This window comes from Dendronephthya gigantea, unplaced genomic scaffold (genome assembly GCF_004324835.1).
Source record: "Dendronephthya gigantea isolate DGI-Jeju-01 unplaced genomic scaffold, DenGig_1.0 000049F, whole genome shotgun sequence".
In the NCBI taxonomy this organism is placed as follows: domain Eukaryota; kingdom Metazoa; phylum Cnidaria; class Anthozoa; order Malacalcyonacea; family Nephtheidae; genus Dendronephthya; species Dendronephthya gigantea.
In genome coordinates, this window is record NW_021163059.1 from 163,084 (window position 1) to 186,582 (window position 23,499).

The 23,499-nt window shown below is 36.2% G+C and overlaps 3 protein-coding genes and 1 pseudogene across 3 annotated transcripts; 1 reads left to right on the top strand and 3 right to left on the bottom strand.

Moving 5' to 3' along the window:
* The first annotated feature begins 2,687 nt into the window (after positions 1 to 2,687).
* LOC114528312 lies at positions 2,688 to 5,194 on the top strand (annotated as a pseudogene).
* A 9,353-nt stretch (positions 5,195 to 14,547) lies between these two features.
* LOC114528313 lies at positions 14,548 to 15,126 on the bottom strand. The gene has a single exon (XM_028549942.1). The coding sequence runs from the start codon at positions 15,124 to 15,126 to the stop codon at positions 14,548 to 14,550; it is 579 nt and encodes a 192-aa protein (XP_028405743.1).
* Positions 15,123 to 16,124, bottom strand: LOC114528314. Its single transcript, XM_028549943.1, has one exon. The coding sequence runs from the start codon at positions 16,122 to 16,124 to the stop codon at positions 15,123 to 15,125; it is 1,002 nt and encodes a 333-aa protein (XP_028405744.1).
* Positions 16,125 to 17,278: 1,154 nt separating this feature from the next.
* LOC114528315 lies at positions 17,279 to 18,655 on the bottom strand. Its single transcript, XM_028549944.1, has 6 exons — positions 18,635 to 18,655; positions 18,413 to 18,498; positions 18,183 to 18,275; positions 17,819 to 18,101; positions 17,530 to 17,723; positions 17,279 to 17,426 (listed from the first exon to the last, which is right to left on the bottom strand). Exons 1-6 carry the CDS (start codon positions 18,653 to 18,655, stop codon positions 17,279 to 17,281), a joined length of 825 nt encoding a protein of 274 aa, XP_028405745.1.
* Positions 18,656 to 23,499: the final 4,844 nt, after the last annotated feature.

Consider the following 23,499-nt stretch of genomic DNA (forward strand, 5'->3'; position numbering starts at 1 on the left):
CTCCTCCGGTAAGATAAATGGTTTCACAAATGGTTTCACATCTCTTTGGTATACTTCTCCATCCTTTGACTTTAGCATCAGTTCCTTTCCTTCTTTTGTTACTACGGTATACGGTTCTTTCTCATAATTAGGAGCTAACTTTCCGGTTGTTTTGGTATTCTTTAGCAAAACTTGATCACCTGGCACAACTGGATTACCAGAAGCTCTGTTCTTTTCGTCAGCATATGCTTTCTGATTCAATTTGTGGCTCCGATCTCTCTCTTTCGTTGCTTGGTTTTGTATGCTGTCTTGACGTCTCAGCTCCGGGAATTTCGTCTTCAACTCTCTTCCAAACATCAGATATGCTGGCGTAACACCAGTACTGACTTGTGGTGTACTACGATATGCTAAGAGAAATTTCGGTAACTCTTCTTACCACTTCTTTCCTTCTGCTTCTGCTACTTTTAGGGATTTTAAAAGTGTTCTATTCTGTCGCTCCACTTCTCCATTTGCTTGAGGCCACAGCGCTGGGGATTTCCTATGTTCTATTCCGTTTTCCAGCAGGTATTTTCGAAACTCTTCGGATACAAATTGAGGACCATTGTCCGACTTTAAAAGAGTGTGGAAAACCAAACCTTGCAAAGATTTGAGTTAAAGCAGCGATCACCTTTTGAGTTGTTGTTGTGCGCATAACAACGACTTCGTAATACCTGCTATAGTAATCAACCACGACTAACAAACTTTCTCCAGATGGCATTGGACCCATTAGATCTATTGCAATGTCTTGCCAGGGTCCCATGGGCGGTTCAGTTCTCATCATTGGCTCCGGAGGGCTGAATTGTCCCACAACTTGGCATCCTTGACAAGCCTTGCACATTTTCTCAGCATCCGCATCCAATTTTGGCCACCATAATTTCGTTCGTTCGCAAACAACTTTTCGTTTTTACAATACCCAGGTGCCCCTCGTGAGCTAACTTTAGGATTGTTTTTCGTAAGTTCTGCGGTATCACAATTCTGTCTCCGCGAAGCACGAGCTTACCAATTACACACAATTCATTCTTTACACAAAGATAACTTGGCATCTTACATTGTGACCAGTCTCCCGTTTGGACATAATGACGTACACTCGATAACTCCGCGTCTTTCTCCGACTCTCTTTTGATTTCTCTCGGTGTCAATGCTACTGGTGTACTTTCTTGCACCACTAGCCTGATCATCTCCTCTGTTTCCCTACTGACATCCTTTGGTTTGGGTTGGTTCAGCCTGGACAAAGCATCTGCGATATTGGAACTCCCTGGACGGTAGACTACTTTGTAGTTATGGCACTGCAATCGGAGGACCCAGCCAGCGCTCAATCCTTGCTGATGGCTTCGACGATTTTCCGAAAATGCATTGCAGCGGTTTGTGGTCTGTTTCCAATTCAAACTCTCGCCCATAAACATACAGGTTAAATCTTTCGCAGGCCCAAACAAGAGCCAGTGCCTCTTTCTCCGTCTGGGCATAGCGTCGCTCGACCTCAGTTAAATTCCTCGAAGCGTAAGAAACTACTCTCCACTCTTCTCCATGAAGTTGTAGTAAGACTGCGCCCAAACCATCGGGACCCGCATCAGCTACAATTCTGGTCTTGTACTCATTCTGAAAATAAGCGAGTGCTTTACTTGTTGACATAAGTTGCTTCAGCTTCTCAAACGCTTTTTGTTGTTCACTACCCCAGACGAAAACATGTCCCTTTCTCAACAGTTTACGTAATGGTTCCGCTTCTTGGGAGAAATTCGGTATGAATTTGGCTGAATACTGTACAAGCTGAACAAATGATCGAACTTCTGAGATGTTCTTTGGTGGTCTGGCATTCACAACTGCTGCAATCTTTTCCTCACTAGGTGCGACTCCCTTGTTACTTAGTTCGTGTCCGAAAAAGGTTAACTTATGAAGTCTAAATTGGCACTTCTCGCCATTCAAGGTCATGCCACTATCCCTCAACCGTTGTAGAACTACTCGCAGATTACTATCATGCTCTTTCAAATCACCTCCATACACAATCAAGTCATCAGCAATGTTAGCTACTCCCTTACACCCACGTATGACGTCCGATATAATCTTCTGGTACTTCTCAGGAGCGGATGTTATGCCAAACATAAGTCTTTTGTACCGGTATAACCCCCGATGAGTTACAAAGGTTGTGATATCACGCGATTGTTCCTCCAGCTCAATTTGATGAAACCCCATCTCAAATCGAGCTTGCTAAAAACGGTTGCACCGTTGAGATCGTACAAGATTTCTTCAATTGTAGGAATAGGGTGTCTTTCTCGTACTATTGCTTCGTTTGCTTTGCGCATATCAATGCACACCCGCACGTCACCGTCTGGTTTTGGTACCACCACAAGAGGTGAGACCCTGACTCGTCCCCAGTCGTCCTTAATTTTTCGTTCTGATTTCTGAAGAGAACGTAGGCAAATTGCACGAGAACATAAGAGAACACAGGCGAATTTAGGAGATCGGTGGTCAACTGGAGCGCGAGAACGAAAGCGGCGCGCGGGGAGAGAAGGGAAGGCGGGAGAAAAATAGACGACTGGCAGATCCTGTTTTAAAGATGGCGGAATCATCAATGGCGGATTGTATGCAAAACCAAAATTTTGTAGACAGACCATTCCATCGTGCCTTTTTGGAACAAAAATTGCCTTGCCCTCATTTGGCATGCAAAAACGATAATGGGAAAGTGTATCTTGAACATGGAGGACTTGCTCAACACTTCAGATCTAAACATAAAGATGTTGTGTTTCATGAAAGAAAACACATTGGAGAGGCCCGCCGGTTGTTTAAGTTCTTACACGGTGAAGAAACAAAGCATTATTTGAATGAACTTTCCACGTACGGTCACTTAAAGTAAGTCTATTCAAATAACTTTACTGTTATTATAATCAGCATATTTCACGCTTTTTAAGAAATGAATAATTCATTTCATAATAATATTTATTAGTATACGCACATGCTATATTAAAGCTAATGAATAGGCTGCAAACATACAATCATTTTAACTGCTCTTTTAATGCTAGGGTGGAGATTATGTTAGGTTTACCGTGAAGACACAATACGAAGATTGTCTGGTTCTAGAGTTAGAGGCCAAAGATCCAAAAGAATGTGTCAAGTTGGCTGGAATAATGTTGATGCATTATGGTCAGTTGAGACGGTATGACGAAGGAGCGAAACCAGAATTAATAGAAGTCTTCAAACCTGGGTTATGTGTTCAATTTAACGTTTGGTACTCTAAAAGAACCGAGAATGGCAATCTACTAACTGTTGTGGTGACAGAGGCAGTCTTTGTTAAAAGGGTATGTGTAAAAACTTTGAGTTGAAATATGCATATATTTGATATAGTTGGTAGCCATTGAAAATATGATATGTACATGTAACAGCAAATTACAGTATTGTATTAGACCGTGTATACACCTTGGTTTGAGAGATATTTAAAACTTGAAATCCAGTACTCTTTCTAAAAATTTGATGAGTATAATTAATTCATTGTATTGATAAAACGACATGAATAACTCAAAGTGTTTTCCTTTCTAGGACTTAGTTGTGGGTCAAAGTGAGGAAAATGTAATTCCTGAAGAAGTAAATGACAATGAAAGCTCTGTAAAGCTAACTGGAAATAAAGCTTTGGATATTCTCAGAGTGGTATTCCATTTTAAAGAATTCAGAGGAAAGCAGCAAGAAGTTATAGAAAGCATTTCAAAAGGAGAAAAGACTTTTGTAATAATGCCGACAGGGGGTGGAAAGTCACTATGTTATGCTGTTCCTGCCCGAAAATAACAGTTGTAATTTTTCCACTCTTATCATTATTGTTCGATCAATACCACAGGATGATAAAAAAGGGGTTAAATGTGTGTTACCTTATGACTGACATGGATGAGACTGATAGAGAGAGTGTCATGCACCAACTCAACTCTGACCCACCTGAGTTTAATTTTATGTTTGTTACACCGGAAACTATTCTCACCCCAGCAGTATTTAAGTTGATTCAAAGGCTAACATCAGCAAATCTCATCAACTTCTTTGTCATTGACAAAGCTCATTGCATTGACATGTGGGGATTTAATTTCAGGCCTTCTTATTCAGAGTTGTGGAAGATTGTTAATTTGGGATGTCCAATTTTGGCAATGACAGGCACTGCAACACAAAGGACACAAAAAGTGATCTTGGATAGCTTAAAACTTCCGAGGGAAACGAAAACAATCAGACAACCATGTAATCATGCAAATTTGTTTTATCATGTTGTAGAAAAAAAATCAAATGGAAACAATGCAATTGTCACTCTTATCCAACAACAATTTCCACAACAGTGTGGTATCGTATATTGCATTGAAAGGAAAGACACTGTTGACATTGCATACCATTTAAAAACAGCAGGAATAAATGCAGTATTCTTTCATGCTTGTATGGATGTCCATGCAAAACAAGCTGCCTTTGAAAGTTGGACATCTGGTGGATCGCATGTTATGTGTGCAACTGTAGCTTTTGGGATGGGGATTGACAAACCAAATGTCAGATTTGTCATTCATCATAGTTTTCCAAAAGATCTGGAGAGTAATGTGCAGGAGGCTGGAAGAGCAGGACGAGATGGGAATCTATCACATTGTTATATTTTTTCAGATTTGAAGACAGGTCAAAACACTTGCGAAATGTATGTTCATTGCCCAACAGTGATCGCAAGATAGTGTCAATTAATGGATTAAATGACATTGTGAAGTACTGCATTACCTCCACTTGTAGAAGACAACAAATAGTGTCTTACTTCGACAAAGATGACAGTTCAGGAGAAATATGTAACAAGTCATGTGACATATGTGCATCAAATAACTCAAGCTTGATCTATACTGATTGCAGTGAAAATGCTAGAGATGTTGTGAATTGCCTTGAGGCAATGCAGAAAATTGAGCCTAAAATTACATCTAAATTTTTAGCCTTAACCTATCGTGGATCAAAATCAAGCATGGTTATTGCTAAAGGATTCCAAAATGTGGCTGGATATGGTACAGGAAGAACCAAATTTAGTGAGAAAATACTGCAGAAATTTCTTCAGTGTTTAATCACAGAAAGGATTTTAGATGAACAGCTTCGCTCAGGAAGTGATAACTGCACCAAACCATACCTTTGCAAAGGACCAAATACCCCTAAACTAGGAAGTGGTGAACTCATATTTCATTTTTACAAGTAAGTGTACTCTACAAATAGATATACAGGTGTACCCTAAAAACCAGTCTTGATTTAGCTACTTTAAATACCACTGTGTGTGTGGACTAAAAATTTAAAGAAATGTTGACAGCTTGCATAATTAGATACATATAGATAAAAAAAAAAAAAATATATATATATATATATATATATATTTAGTATATATTTCAGTTCAATTATTGGCTGTTCTTGTCAGTGGAGAGGTCTTATCAACCTCGTACCCAGGGTCTTTACTCTACTCGTGGGGAGAAAAGACCCTGGTTGGGGCTGGTCACGTGTCACGCGGATTTCGCGTGGTAAATTTAAATTCTTATCTGGGAGGGGTGACAGAGGAGTTGTATTGAAAATTGAAATTTAGATTGGCCATCATTTTGTTTTGATTATACAGAATTCGCAAAAGTTTGGATTTCTTTTTCGCTAATATGAACTTATATAAATCTTGGATTGAAATTAAATACATCCTGTTGTCAAACGCATCACACATGTAGTAATATTAAATTACACAAGTCAAAAATTCCGGTGAAATCCGGTCAAATTTCACTCAATCGATCTCGGGTCTGGACCGCCGAAGAAACTCTACACAAAACGAAGGGAGTGACTGGGAATCGACAGCTATTTCTCGTTGTAGACGTTGTAACTGTGTCGCTGATCCAGGGCAAAGTAAAAATCTCTTTCGTGAAAGGAATAAGACAATTTTACGAAACGCGGAGGTCGTTTATGGCAACGAGTTGCGACAAGACATAAACAACCTTCCACATTTGGTTTGCGCCTCGTGTGTTTAATAGGAGATTAAACTTTATTCAGTTCAAGAATATTGTTACCGAAACACGGCGATCATTACAAGAAGATACACGTATTAAACGTTGTGTCGAAATTTCACCTTCTGTGGCAAAACCGTCAGCCAAGGCTCGAGCGAAGCATAGATTTCAATATTGCCACTGCCGGCGATCAGTCGCCTAGTTCGAAATCGGAATTGCACGTAAGTAAATTTATTAAAATTTATCTATGTTGTTTCTTACAGAATATTCTGCGTTGATAATGAGTCATGATAGACTTTAAATAAATGATGCATTTTAATCAGATTCATGTGTTTCAAAAATTGATACATAATCATAAAAACTGTGATTTGTCTAAATAGTATGAATGATATATTACTTTTTTATAGACTGCACAAGTATTGGATATGGCAAACAAAGAACTTCTTGAGGTTGCCAGAAGAACTGAGCCATCTGTTTGGGGGACAACACAAGGACATATGATGGATGTCAGAGGTGTTGGAAGAGTTGGCCACCAGATGGATCAACTGACACAAGAAAACATTCTTATACACTATACCTTAGCAGGTGAATTAGCTGAAGAAGATTCAGAAATATAAAATGTAACATTGCATGGAAAAACATTTTCAACGCAGGCAACCTCACTAATATTAGGATCATTTTCTTGAGGACTGTTCATTTATTGCTTATTAAAAATAGTGTAGATAAAATAAGTTTATTTATGTAGATAGAACTATTCCTACATATGCACATAAGATGGAAACGTTTGAACATTCCAGAAAACATAGTGAAAAAACTGCAAGTTATTGAAAAGGATTTATTTGTTAGAATTTGAATGCCCAAGGGTGTATAATGAAAACAAGATGTTTCCAAACTAATAAAATGTTGTCAAGCACAAGAGTTTATCACAACTATGTTTAATCTAATAGCCAATAAGGTCCCTTCTTTTAAAACACAATGTATATGTGATGTGCAAACATAATTAGCTTAAATAAAGAAATTAAGATATATTGTTAAAAGCACATAACTTTCTGCATGCCCTTGGAAGTCTGAAGCCTGTATATCAATCTTAACACTGCAGGGTTGTTTTCTGTCTCAAACTATCAACACCCTTGTTCTACAGCAAACTCTACAATGTCTCCTGTAAACATTTACATTTATTTTCACATGAACAAAGTTGCTTTAGGATTTCATGCTTCATCTAAGAGGTTTGTGGGACATGGAATTGTGCACTACAAATAGCCTGGTGTCAAAATTGATTGTTTAGCATAAATATATTTTCTTTTGTCATGTTTAATGTTTTGGTTCTAACTTCCAATGCTTTTCCTATTTAGAATAGTATATTTACTCAAGTTTAAATCTGTATAAAATGGGACACAGTTTGTGTCTTTACTGCAAAACTACCTTAATTGTGAACTAGAAAATCAAATTAAAATGCTCCACAATATTAAAATGAAAATAAAGTTCATTTATTAATGTGTCAGTGTATCAAGTTGAAATTTTTAAGTTTGTTGAACAGCATTCTAATTTTTTGTCTGCTTTTAACACACAAGCATTTAACTAGTGGTGGTGTGGAAGTCCAGCCATAGTATAGTTGGACTATAATCTTAACTAGTTTACTGATGATTATTTTTGATTTATTAAAAGCAAACTGCAATTATTTAGCATAAAAATTAAAAAATTTATAGCATTAATAAACTGTAAAAGTAAACTTGGGTGCAACAGGGTTATATTTAATATAAAATGCAGTTTTATATACGGTAATAGTAAACTATGCAATTTCTCTTCAACTATCACACGCTTGGATTCTGCTCATGTTTAGGCCAGATATTGGTCTTTTGTTAAATAGTTTAATTTAAGGGCGAAACGACAATAGAAATGATGTTACAGGGCAATTTTAATACTTCTCTCCAGAAAGCATTAGCATATTATTTGTCGCGCAACTTGTATTTCGCGAACACCAACATGGGCAGTAGATGAAAATTTACGGACTTTGTATATCCCTTCTCAATGCAGAAATTACATTCTTCTCTAAATAGGCACTTTCCAGACAAAAAAACATGCTTTGGATTGAGAATAACTCGTTTGTTAACAAAAAAGTGATATGGTCGAAGCAAGAACATAATAGCGATTTCGAATGAAAGAACGCTACAAGTGGAAGCATGTAATACGACACTCTGCCACACCCCCTGTGGCGATAGAATTTTAATTGCTCACGTGACCAGCCCCAACCAGGGTCTTTTCTCCCCACGAGTAGAGTAAAGACCCTGGGTACGAGGTTGAGGTCTTATATATATTTAGTATATATTTCAGTTCAATTATTGGCTGTTCTTGTCAGTGGAGAGTCTTTTTATTTAATGCATGCATTAACTGGGATCTACAGGCTGAATTCTATCACAGATACTATCTTGACCTAAGACCATGTTGGTACAATATATAGGCATAGTCAGCAAATGTTTTCATCAATTTGTTCATCATAGCTAGCGTCATGCTCTGGTAATGCATGAAACGCATTGAATAATTTTTCCCTAAAAGTTTTGTTTTATTTTGGCTTGCCCTTTTTCATAAACATCAACTAGAGAAGCAGACACTTTACTCTCACCATTGTTTGTCATTCCTGAGATAGAATTGGCTTTAGATGGCTGAAAAAATTTCTGGTTTAGACAGAACCACATTCCTTTAAGTTGATCAGGGAATGGATCTTGTCCAGAATGACGGGTTGTGGGATGGACATTGAAAGCTTCACAACCAGCAAAACATCTTCTGACAGCAGTAATGTTTTCTACATTTGCTGAGAGCAATTTCAGTATATTAACACTTGAATGTCCTTTAAAAAGAAAAAATATTCCTTTTGAATCATATTTAAGACTTGTAGTGTCACTAGCTTATATATTTTTTAGTCCGCCTAATGTGCCTTATGAGTCTATCTGTCAAGTACAGCACATTTGCATGTTTCTTGGAGGGTGGGTGGTGATGTGCGGACGTGACAGAATAATATGTTGGAGAGGGAGTGGCTTACCTGATGCATAATTCTTAAGTGGTTGAACAAGGTATGCTTCTACCCATTCGTCCAAGGCAATGTTATGTCCCATTTTCCCACTAACATTAACAGAGCAATTTTTTTCCAAGATCTTTCTAGTGGCTAAAGGCCATGCAGATATAAGGTTAACAATATGCACAAATGCCTCTATACAATAGTTGCGTTTTTGTAGCTGTGCAAACAGTGGCAGCATCAACATCCAAACAGCTTCTCGACTAACACCATTTGCAAATTTCACACTTGCCAAATACATTTCTCTCAACGGACCAAAAAGCGTGAACAGCTGACTTTGGTAGCGAAATGAAAGACTGCTGTCATTTTTCTTTATCCAATCTTTAAATGAGTTCAACAGAAGTTCGTGGTGGTTTCCATTTTTCTTCTCATGCTCATTAAGAATCTCTTGTGAAGGAAACATGTCACTATCTCTAAACTCTTGAACTGCAGCAAGTCCATAAGCCATGGATACATCTCGGATGGCTTCATCTATACGGTTAAGGTTCTGGTGCTGGAATTTCTTGTCTCCAAATGCTCAATCTGTAACTTTAAAACGTTTCATGATATGCTGTACCACGTACATAAACCCTCCAGGCCCCATTGTCTTTTTGCATACTTCATATAGATAACCTAAACAAAAAATATTAACAATATATTTTAATATTATATACTTTCATATTGATAAACAGTAGTCAGTATGCTCTTAACAAAAAGAAATTGTTATAATTGCTTAAAAACATGAACAAAATTTAAAAAAGATAAAATAATAGCCTAAAATAAACATTTAGAAAAGATTTCCCTGTGTTTGACTAGTCCCTGAAGGCTGATTCTGCATACACACATCTACAGCACATGATACAAACCACATACAGTAATGTATCTAACCTCTTGCGTGCATATCTCCAGGGACCTCAGCTGCCCAACCATATGCTGATTGAGACTTGTTTTTCACACTTCGGATAATTTTGTTGGTGCCTTGATCACCAACCACAAGAGTTCTACTTTTCTCAACCTGGCAACCATCTTTGTCATGTTCATCTACCTCCTGCAACTCTTCAGTAAGCAACACCTGTTCAGCATACGTACCATCAATGACACCAGATATATTTATGTCTTGTTCTCTCTCTACTGCCAAACAGTTTTCAATTATTGTGCTGATGTTTTTAAATCCTAACTTTTTAGCAATTGCATTGGGACTTGGAACTGATGTAAAATAGTTGTCGTCACATCTTGCAAAATTATCTATCTAAAGCTGCACTGTTTTCTCATCTCCCTTTATTACCGCAAGCGTAATGGGCGTAGCACCACACTTTTCTTTTACATTAGGATTAACTCCAGCATTAATAAGAGTCTGTACAAGAGGATAGTTTCCATTTTGTACAGCATGATGCAAGACCGTGCACCCACGATGATCTGCAGCATTTTCCCACGAGTCTCTATGACGTCGCATGTACTGTTGCAGTTCTACAGAGGCAGCCAAATCAACAGACTGCTTTGCCTGCCACATTTTATTTGTTAGTTTGTCCATAATTTTTTTGAATTTGCCATCAATCTTTTGAAATGAACTTGTGGTTGCAGTTTCGATTGTTTCATCAGTTTCTTTATCGTTGTCATCATTGGTTTTCTCTCCATGTTGGTCTTCACTACTAATTTCTAAATCTTTCTCTATGCTAGCAAGTTGTTTTTCAAGTTCATTCATTTCTTTCTTGTGCTCCTGAAGTAAGTAAAGAAATTCGTGGTGTTTCCTTGCACTTTCAATATCAAATGTTTTCAGGTTCTCATCATAATGTAGCACAACCTTGGCATGGTTACAGGGAATCTTTAAGTCTTTACCAAAATCTTCCAATACTGACGCTGTCCCTGTTATTGTAGCATTATTCTCTATTGAGAGCGGCAGAATTAATGTATTAGTTGGTACTGTTTCTTGCTGTTTATGTGCTGTTGTTTCAAAGGTATATGCTGATAAAAATGGTTTAGTTATATCTTGCTTTTTTAACCAGCTGTCAAATTCATCCTCAGTCATCGCACTAAACTTTGTTTCAGAAGGAGAAACCTTATTCAGCCCAGCATCTAGTAGATTTGCGAAGTATCGGTCTTTTGCCTCAGTCCACTTTTTAAAATGTTCTAGGTTTGATTCTAGTTGGAATAAGCAAAAAAAATTACTGAGATAAATGGGAACAACTGAAATAATGATTGGAAAAATTGAAGATTTACGGGATTGTACTGTTTAACTATCATGCTTTATGACTTTTGATAATATTGAACCACAACACCTTTTCAACTGTGTTGTATTTCCATTATATGTGGAATTGGTTTTAGTGGCCTGCAATAACAGGTGCCATACTTTTTGTAGTAATACATACCAATAAAAATGTCTTCAGCCTTTAATGATGACAGTGGTCTCTGACATTCATGGGCATGTTGTGTGTCAGCCAATAGTTGTCGTATATCATCACAGTTAGGAATAATCACACCTCTTACAGTGAAATTCCACATTTTTGGGCAAAGCGTTTTAAAAAGTCGATGATGCCTTTCATTGCCTCGATACATATTAATATTATCCATTAGCAACATGACAGGGATATCATGAGGAACACGATGCGAGATAATTTGATCAAAGTTATCCAGTCTCTTTTTCAAGTAAGTCTTGCTGAAAAATAAGAGAAGTTTACTTTACAAAGGAATATCCTTGCAAAATTTCGATATATATTGCAAAATTTTAATTACCGTAAACTCACAGGGTGTCAAAATGAAGAGAGATACCAATTGACTGCAACATGTTAATGAACTGTTTGCCTGCACCATAGGATAGACAAAGAAGCCCAAACAATAAAGGAAAGTCATTGCAACAATTAGAGTTTCGCACATTTAACAATAGGGCTAAAGCATGGTATCCACAAAGCTTTTTTTTTTTCGCTTGTCTTGTGCACATTCCTTTCACGAGCATTGCTGATAACTAAAGTCTCAATAATGTTCTTTAGGAAGGGACATCTCTCTTCTAGAGCACAACTGAATTCTTTAAACAAAGATGGATTGATTGACTCATTTTTCCCACTGCGAACTCCAGTGTTGCAAATATCCTCAAGGATCTTTAACTCTTTAACAATTGACTTGGTTTGTTCATGTGATAAAACAGTAGCAGAAACAACCTTACTATCCACCTCATTTTTGTAAAGTGTAACAAGTGTTTTCATGAGGTGGTCTCTTTCACTCGATTCCTTCATAAATTCATTTACTATTCGCTGTATCTCATCATTTCTCTCGCCAGCTGTTATTAAACGTTCCAATATCTGCTGCATAACATGTTCAACTGCAATAATTTGGTTCTGGATATTATCTATTTCACCTAAAAGTAATTTTCACATTGTGATTATTGTAACACCACACCAACTTCAACATCAATTAAACTGTCAAAAAATATTCATAATCAAAATGGATCACTAAGAACTAAAAATCTACCTTTCAAAGGCAATTCACACTCTGGACTTGTACAAGAGAAAACAGTTTTGCTTTTAACATTCACATAAAAAGTTCTGGTAGTATATAATCAAGGATATATATAACGCTAATAAAAAGCAGTTAACTAAATATGCAATTTAAAATCAATTATGATAATCACACTTAGCAATGAATACCTAATGAAGTTGACTTCTAACAACCTAGGCAATGACTTTTGACAAACAAATTGATTTATGGCTGGCTAACTGGCTCATAATTATACTTCATTATGCACAGGGCATGGAACTTGAAAGTGTCAAGGATACATGCCATTCACTCTATCTCTCCTGGTTCTAGACATAGGGAATACTTGTTTCATTGTGCGAGTAAGCAATGAACTTGAATCAGATGAAAGGTCAAGAGCAGATAAAACTAGATCTTTATTGACCTCACATCCCTCTTGCTGAACAAAGTAATCTTCCAACTGATCTTTCAACATTGATCTTCTATCTTTTATTTCTTTGCCCGATGGTTTTCCACCTTAAACATAAATTGAAATATTAAAATACTGGTAGTAAATGGAAAGACTCTCCCTTGACTGGAAAATAATTTCATACACTAAACAGAGAGAAAAGATACATTGAGTGCATGAATTTGCTAGTTAATAAATTAAGACATTGAATTCATAATGTAGATAGATTCAATACTCTTTCTTTTGGTACAATATGTGACAAGTAGGTAAAAAGTGGCAATTACCATTAGGTGAGGGATAGGACTAGGTAAAGGTTAGGATAAAAAGCTTTGACTCACTTGAATACATTCCTTGTCTTAAAAACCTACTTCTCACATAAACATTGTACCCTTACCTTACTAATATAGATGGGATGACAGCCTTGTAGATATCATAAATATAATATTTTTGGTGGCAACACTGCAAGTTAATGTAATAATCTTGACAAAAACAAACTATATTTCACTTAGCAATTAAGCTGAGGCCTGTTATAAACATTGCATTTTACATGTGTATGTACGCACTTTACAATTGCATTCAAAATAATGGCATTGAGCTAAAATTTCTCATTATCTATTATTGTTTTAAATGTTTTCGGACATGTAAACATGTGATGTTTTGAACACCTGAGGGCTCCGGTATGAAATATATAATTTTAAAGGTCATCTTGTTTACTGTCTCAATATTACTATTTACACTGTAACATTGAATTCTGGAGTTGACTGAGTATTCCATAATTGCTCAAAACATTTATCTCCAAATAATTCCAATATTGAATGTCACTTACCAACAAGGAAACGTTTAGATTTTGGTTGACTTAAATTCTTAGAGTCTGGTGTCAGGTCGTGCTTGATGCCTTGTTGTGAAATAGCATTACCTAATACATTGATACTGCTGTCGTCTCGTTGATCAGTTGGAAGCATCTGATGGTACAAGTTTCTTCGGACTCTTTTAGGTGTGCTGGTCATTTCTGGCGATTTGCTTATAAATATGTTCTCATGATCATCAATATTCTCGTCTATATTTGTTCAGATATGTCAAAAAATTAAACGTTCAATATTCGAGTCTATAAATGTCAGTAAAATATTAGGGAACAAGATACTTACAATTAAGACTCAGCTCTTCGATTGATTTATTTAGATCATCAATACTTTCTTCCAAACCAGCCATTTTCATTGATGTTCTCGTGTACTAGTTGAACTAAGTATGGCTGCTTCAAGTTGGATATAAAAACACTTAAAACTACATTTCGTTGTCGATGAGGTTGACTAAACTCTTGTATACAACATTCGAAACAAATATAAATCAGTGCAAACAGGAAAAACGGATTAAAACAGCCTCTACCAACTTTTCGAATGATTTACCAACTTTTTGACTCAGGATCTGCCAGTCATCTCTCCCCCTTCGTCCCGCCTTCCCTTCTCTCCCCGCGCACCGCCTTTTCTCGCGCTCCAGTTGACTACCGATCTCTTAATACCGATCTCCTAAATTCGCCTGCATTCTCTTATGTTCTCGCGCAATTCGCCTACGTTCTCTTCAGAAATCAGAACGAAAAATTAAAGACGACTAGGGACGAGTCAGGGTGAGACCCACTCTGTCGGGCTGTTCGGTACTTCCTCAATAATATCTTTTGCCAGTAGATCATCCAATTTCTGGTCCACTTTGTCTCGTAAACCAAATGGAAGTCTGCGAACCCCTTGTGCAACTGGCTTCACCTCCTTGTTGATGTGCAATTTTAACTGATAATCCTTCAGTTTTCCCACTCCTTCAAATACATCTGAATACTCTTTATGGATATCTTTATCACTCCCTTCTGCTGCAATCGAACAAACTTGCACTTCATATAAAGGACCCACATGCAACACTTTAAGCTTTTCCGCTGTACACTTCCCAAGTAAAGGTTTCCCCGCACCTTTTATCACCGTGAATTCATCTGTGCATTTCTCACCGCTAGCTTCACATACAATTTCAGATACAAATGTCCCAGCAACTTCAATGGGGTCTTTCTGACCATAGGCGAATAACTTCTTCTCCGATTTTGTTGACTGACACTCAATGTTATTTTCCTTCAGTTTACTCCATGTTCCATAATCAATCAAATTACATGATGCCCCCGAGTCAATTAGTACACCGTCCAATTGAACTCCACCAATCATAAGAGTAATCTCGCCAACACATGCTTGGCCTTTTCCAACGACGATCCATAGTCCTCCCTGGCTCTTGGTTTTTCCTCTTCATCAACACGATACACTTTCTTCTTTCCGGCTTCATTTTCTTTCTTATGCCATCCTTTTGGATTTTTAGTGTCCCGCTTTCTGCAGCATGCAGCAAAATGCCCAGTAACACCACATTCATTACACTTTTGATCCCTAGCGGGGCAAGTTCTATCCCTAGCGAAATGACCGGTGTGGTTACAGTTGAAACATCTTTGCTCAGTCCCAGTTCCCTTGCGTTGACCACTAACGTTGTTTCCATCTTTGTTTCCCTTCTTGCCTTTTTTTATAAAACCACGTCCCACTGAGTTTACCTGACCCTCCCCTGGTTTGTGTTGCGAACCAGGCTGTTCCAAGGATTTCATCTGAATTTCTACTGCTTCAAATGCTCTTGCAATCTCCTGCAAATCCTTCAAACTTACGTTAGCTCTCTCCAAGAACTTCCGACGAAGTCTAGCATTTCCGCATTTCTCAATAAGCTGGTCCCTTATTGTCTCATCAACCTTCGCAAAATCACATGTGATAGCTTTTTGTCTCAACTGACACACAAACTGATCCACCGTCTCTCCTGCAGCTTGGCTCATTTGTCGAAACAAATGTCTTTCAAAAGACATGTTTACTTTCGGTATAAAATAATTATCTAGCACCTCAAAACTCTCCTCCAAGCTCTTTTCTTCTTCTTCAGGTATCAAAGTGTAGTATAACTCTTGAAAATCGGCCCCACCAGTATGCAATAGTAACGCTACCTTTTGCAAATCCATGGTGATCCCTTTTGCGCTTACGTATAAGTTGAAAGATCGCTTCCAGCGCTTCCAACGAATGGACAATGTATTCGGGTCATCCTTGGGGTTGAAGCAGGGAAGACCCTTAATTTCTGTTGCCAACAATTGAGCCGATTCTTGGCTAGAACTAGCTTGACTAGCCTCTTTGTTCACCGACATATTCCGTCAAGGAAATTACTCCAAAGAAAACAAACGTTACAAAATATACTCCACCAACATCAGAAAGTCACCATCCTCGTCGCCAATGTAATATTCTACCCGATTTAATGTCAGATTGTTTCAAAAACAATGGATTTTAACACACACGTTTTATTAAAGTAAACTACAAAAATACAGCCATGTTGGAAGCCACGCCACTTCCACTTAACTTCCTTAAACTTCCTCAATAAACACTACACTTTCTGATGCTATTGTCTCCCTCTCTTCCACAACTTGCTTTTCTCCATTTCTGTAGATGCAATTTCCATTGCAGTCATGAACCAGACTCACTTTTTCCATAATAGAGCTGGAGTCCACCAAATGTTGCTCTCCACTCTCTTCAAGAACAGGGGACAGGAGTTTACCATGTACAATATCTCCAAGTTCATCTTCTATTGGATAGAATGGTGTTGTCAGGACCCACTTTCTGTCAATTCCATCACCAGAAAGCTGCACTGCTGTGCGAAACATTCCAAAACAGGTCTGTAATGATGCAAAAATTATGGAAATGAACTGCTTACCAATGTTCTCTGTGATCAACCTTATTAATCTATAAAGTTAATAGATCACATACCTCATGATTTGAATTCACATATACAAATGTATCCCCAGTTTTAACAAGTGTCTTGTCTTGTGCAATACATCCTTTGAATTTCTTGCACTTGGGATGTAGGTTGACAGTGACATTTTGAAGAGCATCCATGGGTATTAGATCCTGTGTAGGAAATTCCTTCATTCTTCCATTTTCATAGAATCCCTTGATTGGTAAGAAATTTATTATGTTGACATTATTTAATCTGCTGACTGAGTTGTACCTGAGATTTAATGTTTTGTCAATACTTACAAGCCTTAGAGTTCCTGGCTGATAGATGTCCTTGTCTGATTGACTGCACTTAGACTCAACTTGGTACATGAACTTTTGCACCACAGGTTGTTGGCTTATTTTAATTAGTCCCTGCGAGGCAGTCAACCTATATTTAAATTACATTATTTTTATGACTGTTAAATGTGTAACCAATCTATGCAATGTTTACAGTAATAATAAATCTAGGGCTTATATTTGTTAATTTAATGACTGCCTCAAACTTTTAAGAACTAAAATTCTTTAGTTTCATTTACTTGTTGTTAGTGCCCCAACGTCCACCATTTATCGAAAACTTCAGGATGTGATGCTTGACAAACTTCTCACCAATGTCTTTGCTACTTGCATGACAATTTGAATATATGTTGAGCTGTCTTATAACAGAATTAAAAGCTTCAAACCTAAAATATATGTAATAAAAATGTAATATCATAACTGTCAATAGCTATAGTTATTCAAATATGATTACCTGTAATGTTTCGCACATATGTATAATGAATGTACCGTTCAGTGCAGAAGCCAAGTGGTGGACCAAAATTCAAAATATCGTCAGGAAGGTGAAGAAGCATGTGGAACTTTTGTTTCTGCAACATCTCTGGATGGACTTCACTCATGCATTCTATCATTTGCTCCACGAGGTTGGTTATGTTGTCACCATCTTGAACATCCACTTCTGACCCATATGCCATTGCAAATGCCTTTAAAACATGTATACAAAAACAAAAGTTTGTAAAATGTTGCAAAGAATTGATGTCGCACAGTCAAAGGATTGGGTTTTGTTTGTTAAACATACCTCGCAGAGATAATACCAGACTTGAAGTTTGTCATCTGTGATAAATCCATCGAGAATGAATACAGCAATCAGAGCCCAAATCTTGAAGTCTCTCCCAACGCAAGACGCATAGTTTTTGACAAAACTGCTTGGCAAACGTCGGGAGAATGCGGAAAAATCAAACGCTTCCATCTTGGCTTTAACAAGTTTCTTCTGTGCAGCAGGGAAGCATTTCATCGTTTTCTTTACTAAGTACTTAACAGGGCCAAGGAGGATAGTATGAAGAATCTCCACAGGTACCTGTCTTCAGTGGTTAATTGGAAATCACATTAATTTTAGCAAGCTTAATTCACACTGTATTGACTTTATTGTATATTGTACTTACTTGGTTGGTTCGAAACTAGATAATATATCAAACTGTCCTCCTTTTTCTGTTGTTCCTGTCGACTTACGTATCTTCTTCTTTGCATTTTCAGTACTATTTTGGGAAGATTAGTGAATATTGTTATTCATTCACTATAATATATAAGGCATTTTTCACTTCCAGTTTAAAAGAGAAGACTCTACTGCTTATAATAGGTTAACATTTCAAATCCATTATACACACAGTCTTACATTGCGTTGTTTATTCTTTGAATTGTTGTTTTTATCCCCTGCGTTGTTCTTAAATTGCCAACTTCAGTTGCAGTTTCTTTCGTTGCCTACATTTGCAGATAAAATGCAACTATTATGAGTTAACTTCAGCATGATTTTACCCAATAACTTAAATGTTAGTTTAAAATACAAACCAAAAGAATAACAATATATTATATCATATATATTATATTTCTAATAGACTGAAAAGAATGATGTGCACATTCGACAGAAATAGTTAGCAGAACTACCCATATGATGAGCAAACTCCGACACTCTTGGGTTGTCGCATGCTACAAACAGTATTGGACATTGGACAAACACCTTGCAACCGTTCATGGCATCGTACATCACCATTCCTTCTTCCAGATCTGCATAATACAACAATAATTCTTGTAAGAAACATGTTAATCTCTATAACATTGCAATAGCCTTGCCAAGTTTGGCCGGACGACATGCACCATAATTTCTGATAGAGATTGATTCCGTACCCTTTAAATCCTTTGCGATTTCTTTTCCTAACAAGATTGAATCTACCAAGTTAGAAGCACAAATGAAGTGTATATTACTAGAGAGAGAGAGAGAGAGAGAGAGAGAGAGAGAGAGAGAGAGAGAGAGAGAGAGAGAGAGAGAGAGAGAGAGAGAGAGAGAGCAAGAAGTATCTGCGCTTTTGTAACCTTATTAGGGCATTTTTGTAACCATGTAGGGCACTTTTGTAACTTTATAGGGCACTTTTGTAACTTAGGGCACTTTTGTAACCAGGGCATTTTTGTAACCAGGGCATTTTTGTAACCCTGGCATTTTGGTAACCTTTGTGAGGCATTTTGGTAACCTTTGTGAGGCATTTTCGTAACTTCGTGTGGCATTTTCGTAACCTTTTTTGTTTTCATCAAAAATTGCATGTCAAAAATTATTAAAACACCCTCGAAAGTTTAACTAAGAAAATTGTTGCACATTTCCTGTTAAGTTCTTTATCCTTTACGAAAAAAACACACTTTTAATTTAAAAGAACACATTTGCATAGTACACTGAAACAAAATGTGTACGGACACGCTAAAGCGCATGCTATTTTAATTCCTGAAACAAACACACACACACCAAGCTCACCTGTAAGATACATTTATTGATTCTTTGATGATCATTTCCATAAATGTAATTATGAATTAACAAATTAAACTTTCTACATATGAGATTTACTACCTATTATGAAAATTAAATCAACTATAACACTGTAAGTATGTACATAATACCATAAAAGGTGTTCCAAAAAACCCAAACTACCGAAATCACCTATTGTCAAAAAGTTTGCTGTCATCATTCAATTAGCCCTATGTCAGGCATTTATACACTTGTGGGTCCCAACAGTGTGTTTAGGCATTCAAACTATTGCATTGCTACGAGTGATTTCAACAGTTTTAGGTCTTTTAGGACACCATGTGCAGTACGAATACATTTGCGCACCTTCGCGAAATTTTCTTCCGCCATATTTATCAAACTTTTACATTTCGAAGTTTACGTTTCGAAGTTACGTTTCAACTTTTTATTTATCAAACTTGATGGTTGATTTCGCATCACTTGGCCATGTCTCCACCGAATCCAGTGCCTTTTTCGACCAAAAGGAATGTTTTTTGCGGTTGACTCATTGTGAGCCATCAGCTTTTCCAACTTCTCACTTAATTCTGGATTCCTCTGGTGTATGTTTGTTACTGCGTCTTGCGAAATGAGGTGGTTGTCACTTTTACTTCAACGCCAGCTTTCCGAAACACCGACTGGACAGCCGTGTTTATCTGGCTAGAAGACATCCTCTTTCCATTCCAGGACTAGAATACGGTACACTGGTAGATGTAGTCACTTGGGGCCTCATTCTCTCCAGAAAAATTGACAACCAAGCCTCTAATTTCTTACTCAGAACAATGTAGGCTGGACCATGGACATGTCTGGTCTTGTGGTTCTTGACTGCGATCACATGATTACCACCTTGGGTTCGCATGTTCTGGTATTCAGCCATAGCCATGTATGTTATCACACCGGTCAATATCATAAAGAATCATGTAGCACAAACAGTCAATATAGAACCATATAAGCCAACAGTCAATATTATAGAACCATATAAGCAAACAGTCAATATTATAGAATCATTTAAGCAAACAAGTCAATATTATAGAATCATGTACGTAAGCAAACAGTCAATATTATAGAATCATGTACGTAAGCAAACAGTCAATACTATGGAATCATGTAAGCAAACAGTCAATATTATAGAATCATGTAAGCAAGCAGTCAATATTATAGAATCATGTAAGCAAACAAGTCAATATTATAGAATCATGTAAGCAAGCAGTCAATATTATAAGAATCATGTAAGCAAACAGTCAATATTATAGAATCATGTAAGCAAACAGTCAATATTATAGAATCATGTAAGCAAACAGTCAATATTGTAGAATCATGTAAGCAAACAGTTAATATTATAGAATCATGTAAGCAAACAAATCAATATTATAGAATCGTGTAAGCAAGCAGTCAATATTATAGAATCATATAAGCAAACAGTCAATATTATAAGAATCATGTAAGCAAGCAGTCAATATTATAGGAATCATGTAAGCAAACAGTCAATATTATAGAATCATGTAAGCAAACAGTCAATGTTATAAGGATTATGTAAGCAAACAGTCAATATTATAAGAATCATGTAAGCAAACAGTCAATATTATAGAATCATGTAAGGAAACAGTCAATATTATAAGAATCATGTGTAAGCAAACGGTCAATATGGTAAGCAAACAGTCAATATTATAGAATCATGTAAGCAAGCAGTCAATATTATAAGAATCATGTAAGCAAACAGTAAATATAGAATCATGTAAGCAAGCAGTCAGTTATATTATAAAATCATGTAAGCAAACAGTTAATATTATAGAATCATGTAAGCAAACAGTTAATATTATAGAATCATGTAAGCAAACAAATCAATATTATAGAATCATGCAAGCAAACAGTCAATATTATAGAATCATGTAAGCAAACAGTCAATACTATGGAATCATGTACGCAAACAGTCAATATTATAGAATCATGTAAGCAAACAAGTCAATATTATAGAATCATGTACGTAAGCAAACAGTCAATATTATAGAATCATGTAAGCAAACAGTCAATACTATGTAATCATGTACGCAAACAGTCAATATTATAGAATCATGTAAGCAAACAAGTCAATATTATTGAATCATGTAAGCAAACAGTCAATATTATAAGAATCATGTAAGCAAACAGTCAATATTATAGAATCATGTAAGCAAACAGTCAATATTATAGAATCATGTAAGCAAACAGTCAATATTGTAGAATCATGTAAGCAAACAGTTAATATTATAGAATCATGTAAGCAAACAAATCAATATTATAGAATCATGTAAGCAAGCAGTCAATATTATAGAATCATGTAAGCAAACAGTCAATATTATAAGAATCATGTAAGCAAACAGTCAATATTATAGAATCATGTAAGCAAACAGTCATTATAAGAATCATGTGTAAGCAAACGGTCAATATGGTAAGCAAACAGTCAATATTATAGAATCATGTAAGCAAGCAGTCAATATTATAAGAATCATGTAAGCAAACAGTAAATATCATAGAATCATGTAAGCAAGCAGTCAATATTATAGAACCATATAAGCAAACAGTCAATATTATAGAATCACATAAGCAAACAGTTAATATTATAGAACCATGCATGTGAGCATGCAAACAGTCAATACTACAGAATCATGCAAACAAACAGTCAATATTATAGAATCGTGTCAGCAAACAGTTAATATTATAGAATCATGTAAGCAAACAAATCAATATTATAGAATCATGTAAGCAAGCAGTCAATATTATAGAATCATGTAAGCAAACAGTCAATATTATAAGAATCATGTAAGCAAACAGTCAATATTATAGAATCATGTAAGCAAGCAGTCAATATTATAAGAATCATGTAAGCAAACAGTCAATATTATAGAATCATGTAAGCAAGCAGTCAATATTATAGAATCATGTAAGCAAGCAGTCAATATTATAGGAATCATGTAAGCAAACAGTCAATGTTATAAGGATTATGTAAGCTAGCAAACAGTCAATATTATAGAATCATGTAAGCAAATAACAGTCAATATTATAAGAATCATTAAGCAAACAGTCAATATTATAAGAATCATGTGTAAATATTATGAAATCCTGCAAACAAACAGTCAATATATATATATATATTATAGAATCATGTAAGCAAACAGTCAATATTATATAAGAATCATGCAAGCAAACAGTCAATATATATTATAGAATCATGTAAGCGAACAGTCAATATTATATAACCATGTAAGCAAACAGTCAATATTATAGAATCATGTAAGCAAACAGTCAATATTATAGAAACATGTGTCAATATTATGAAATCCTGCAAACAAACAGTCAATATATTATAGAATTATGCAAGCCGTATGAAGTTCATTTAAAACATCACGCAATTCGGTCAAAAGATCCTTTATAAGCTGGCAGATTATCATAATTGTCCACCAATTCCTCTCTGGTTATGTTTGCCTTTGCCAAACTGCGCGCTTTCTTCGATTGTTGAGGTTGTCCCTGTTTGGAAGCCATATTTAACGTTTATTGCTCTTAATTAATCGTATCCGTTTTAAGCAGTGCTTTCACAACCAAATTTTCAATTTCCTTTGGAAAAGGGCAAAACTCCTTGCATTTTAATAAAATTCCTTAAACTTGTAAAATTACAATTATTACTGTCAGGTTTTTTTTCAAGAAAATAAAACTGTTTGAAAAAAATTGATTATAAAAAGTTACAAATTGTAACCTTCCAGGGCTAATTAACGGGAGGCGTTTTCCAGGGCTAATTAACGGGAAAAGATCCTAAAAACTCTTCAGAATTTAATGTCAACGAGTTCCCAATAAATCTACAGGGGTAGATGCAGTTTGTAAAATAAAGCAAACTTGATGGAGGAATTTTGATAATTTGCCTCGAATAAATCGATTGAGACTATTGCGTCGGTTCGAACTAAAAT

Bases quoted from the DNA above. Each gene is read 5' to 3' on its own strand.
- LOC114528313 (XM_028549942.1), bottom strand. From the start codon at position 15,126: ATGATTGGTGGAGTTCAATTGGACGGTGTACTAATTGACTCGGGGGCA.
- LOC114528314 (XM_028549943.1), bottom strand. From the start codon at position 16,124: ATGTCGGTGAACAAAGAGGCTAGTCAAGCTAGTTCTAGCCAAGAATCG.
- LOC114528315 (XM_028549944.1), bottom strand. From the start codon at position 18,655: ATGTGCACATCATTCTTTTCA. The intron at 18,276-18,412 runs GTAAGACTGTGT...TTCCCAAAATAG, and splicing joins CAAAGAATAAACAACGCAAT to TACTGAAAATGCAAAGAAGA. The intron at 17,724-17,818 runs GTATGTTTAACA...CATGTTTTAAAG, and splicing joins TCTGGTATTATCTCTGCGAG to GCATTTGCAATGGCATATGG.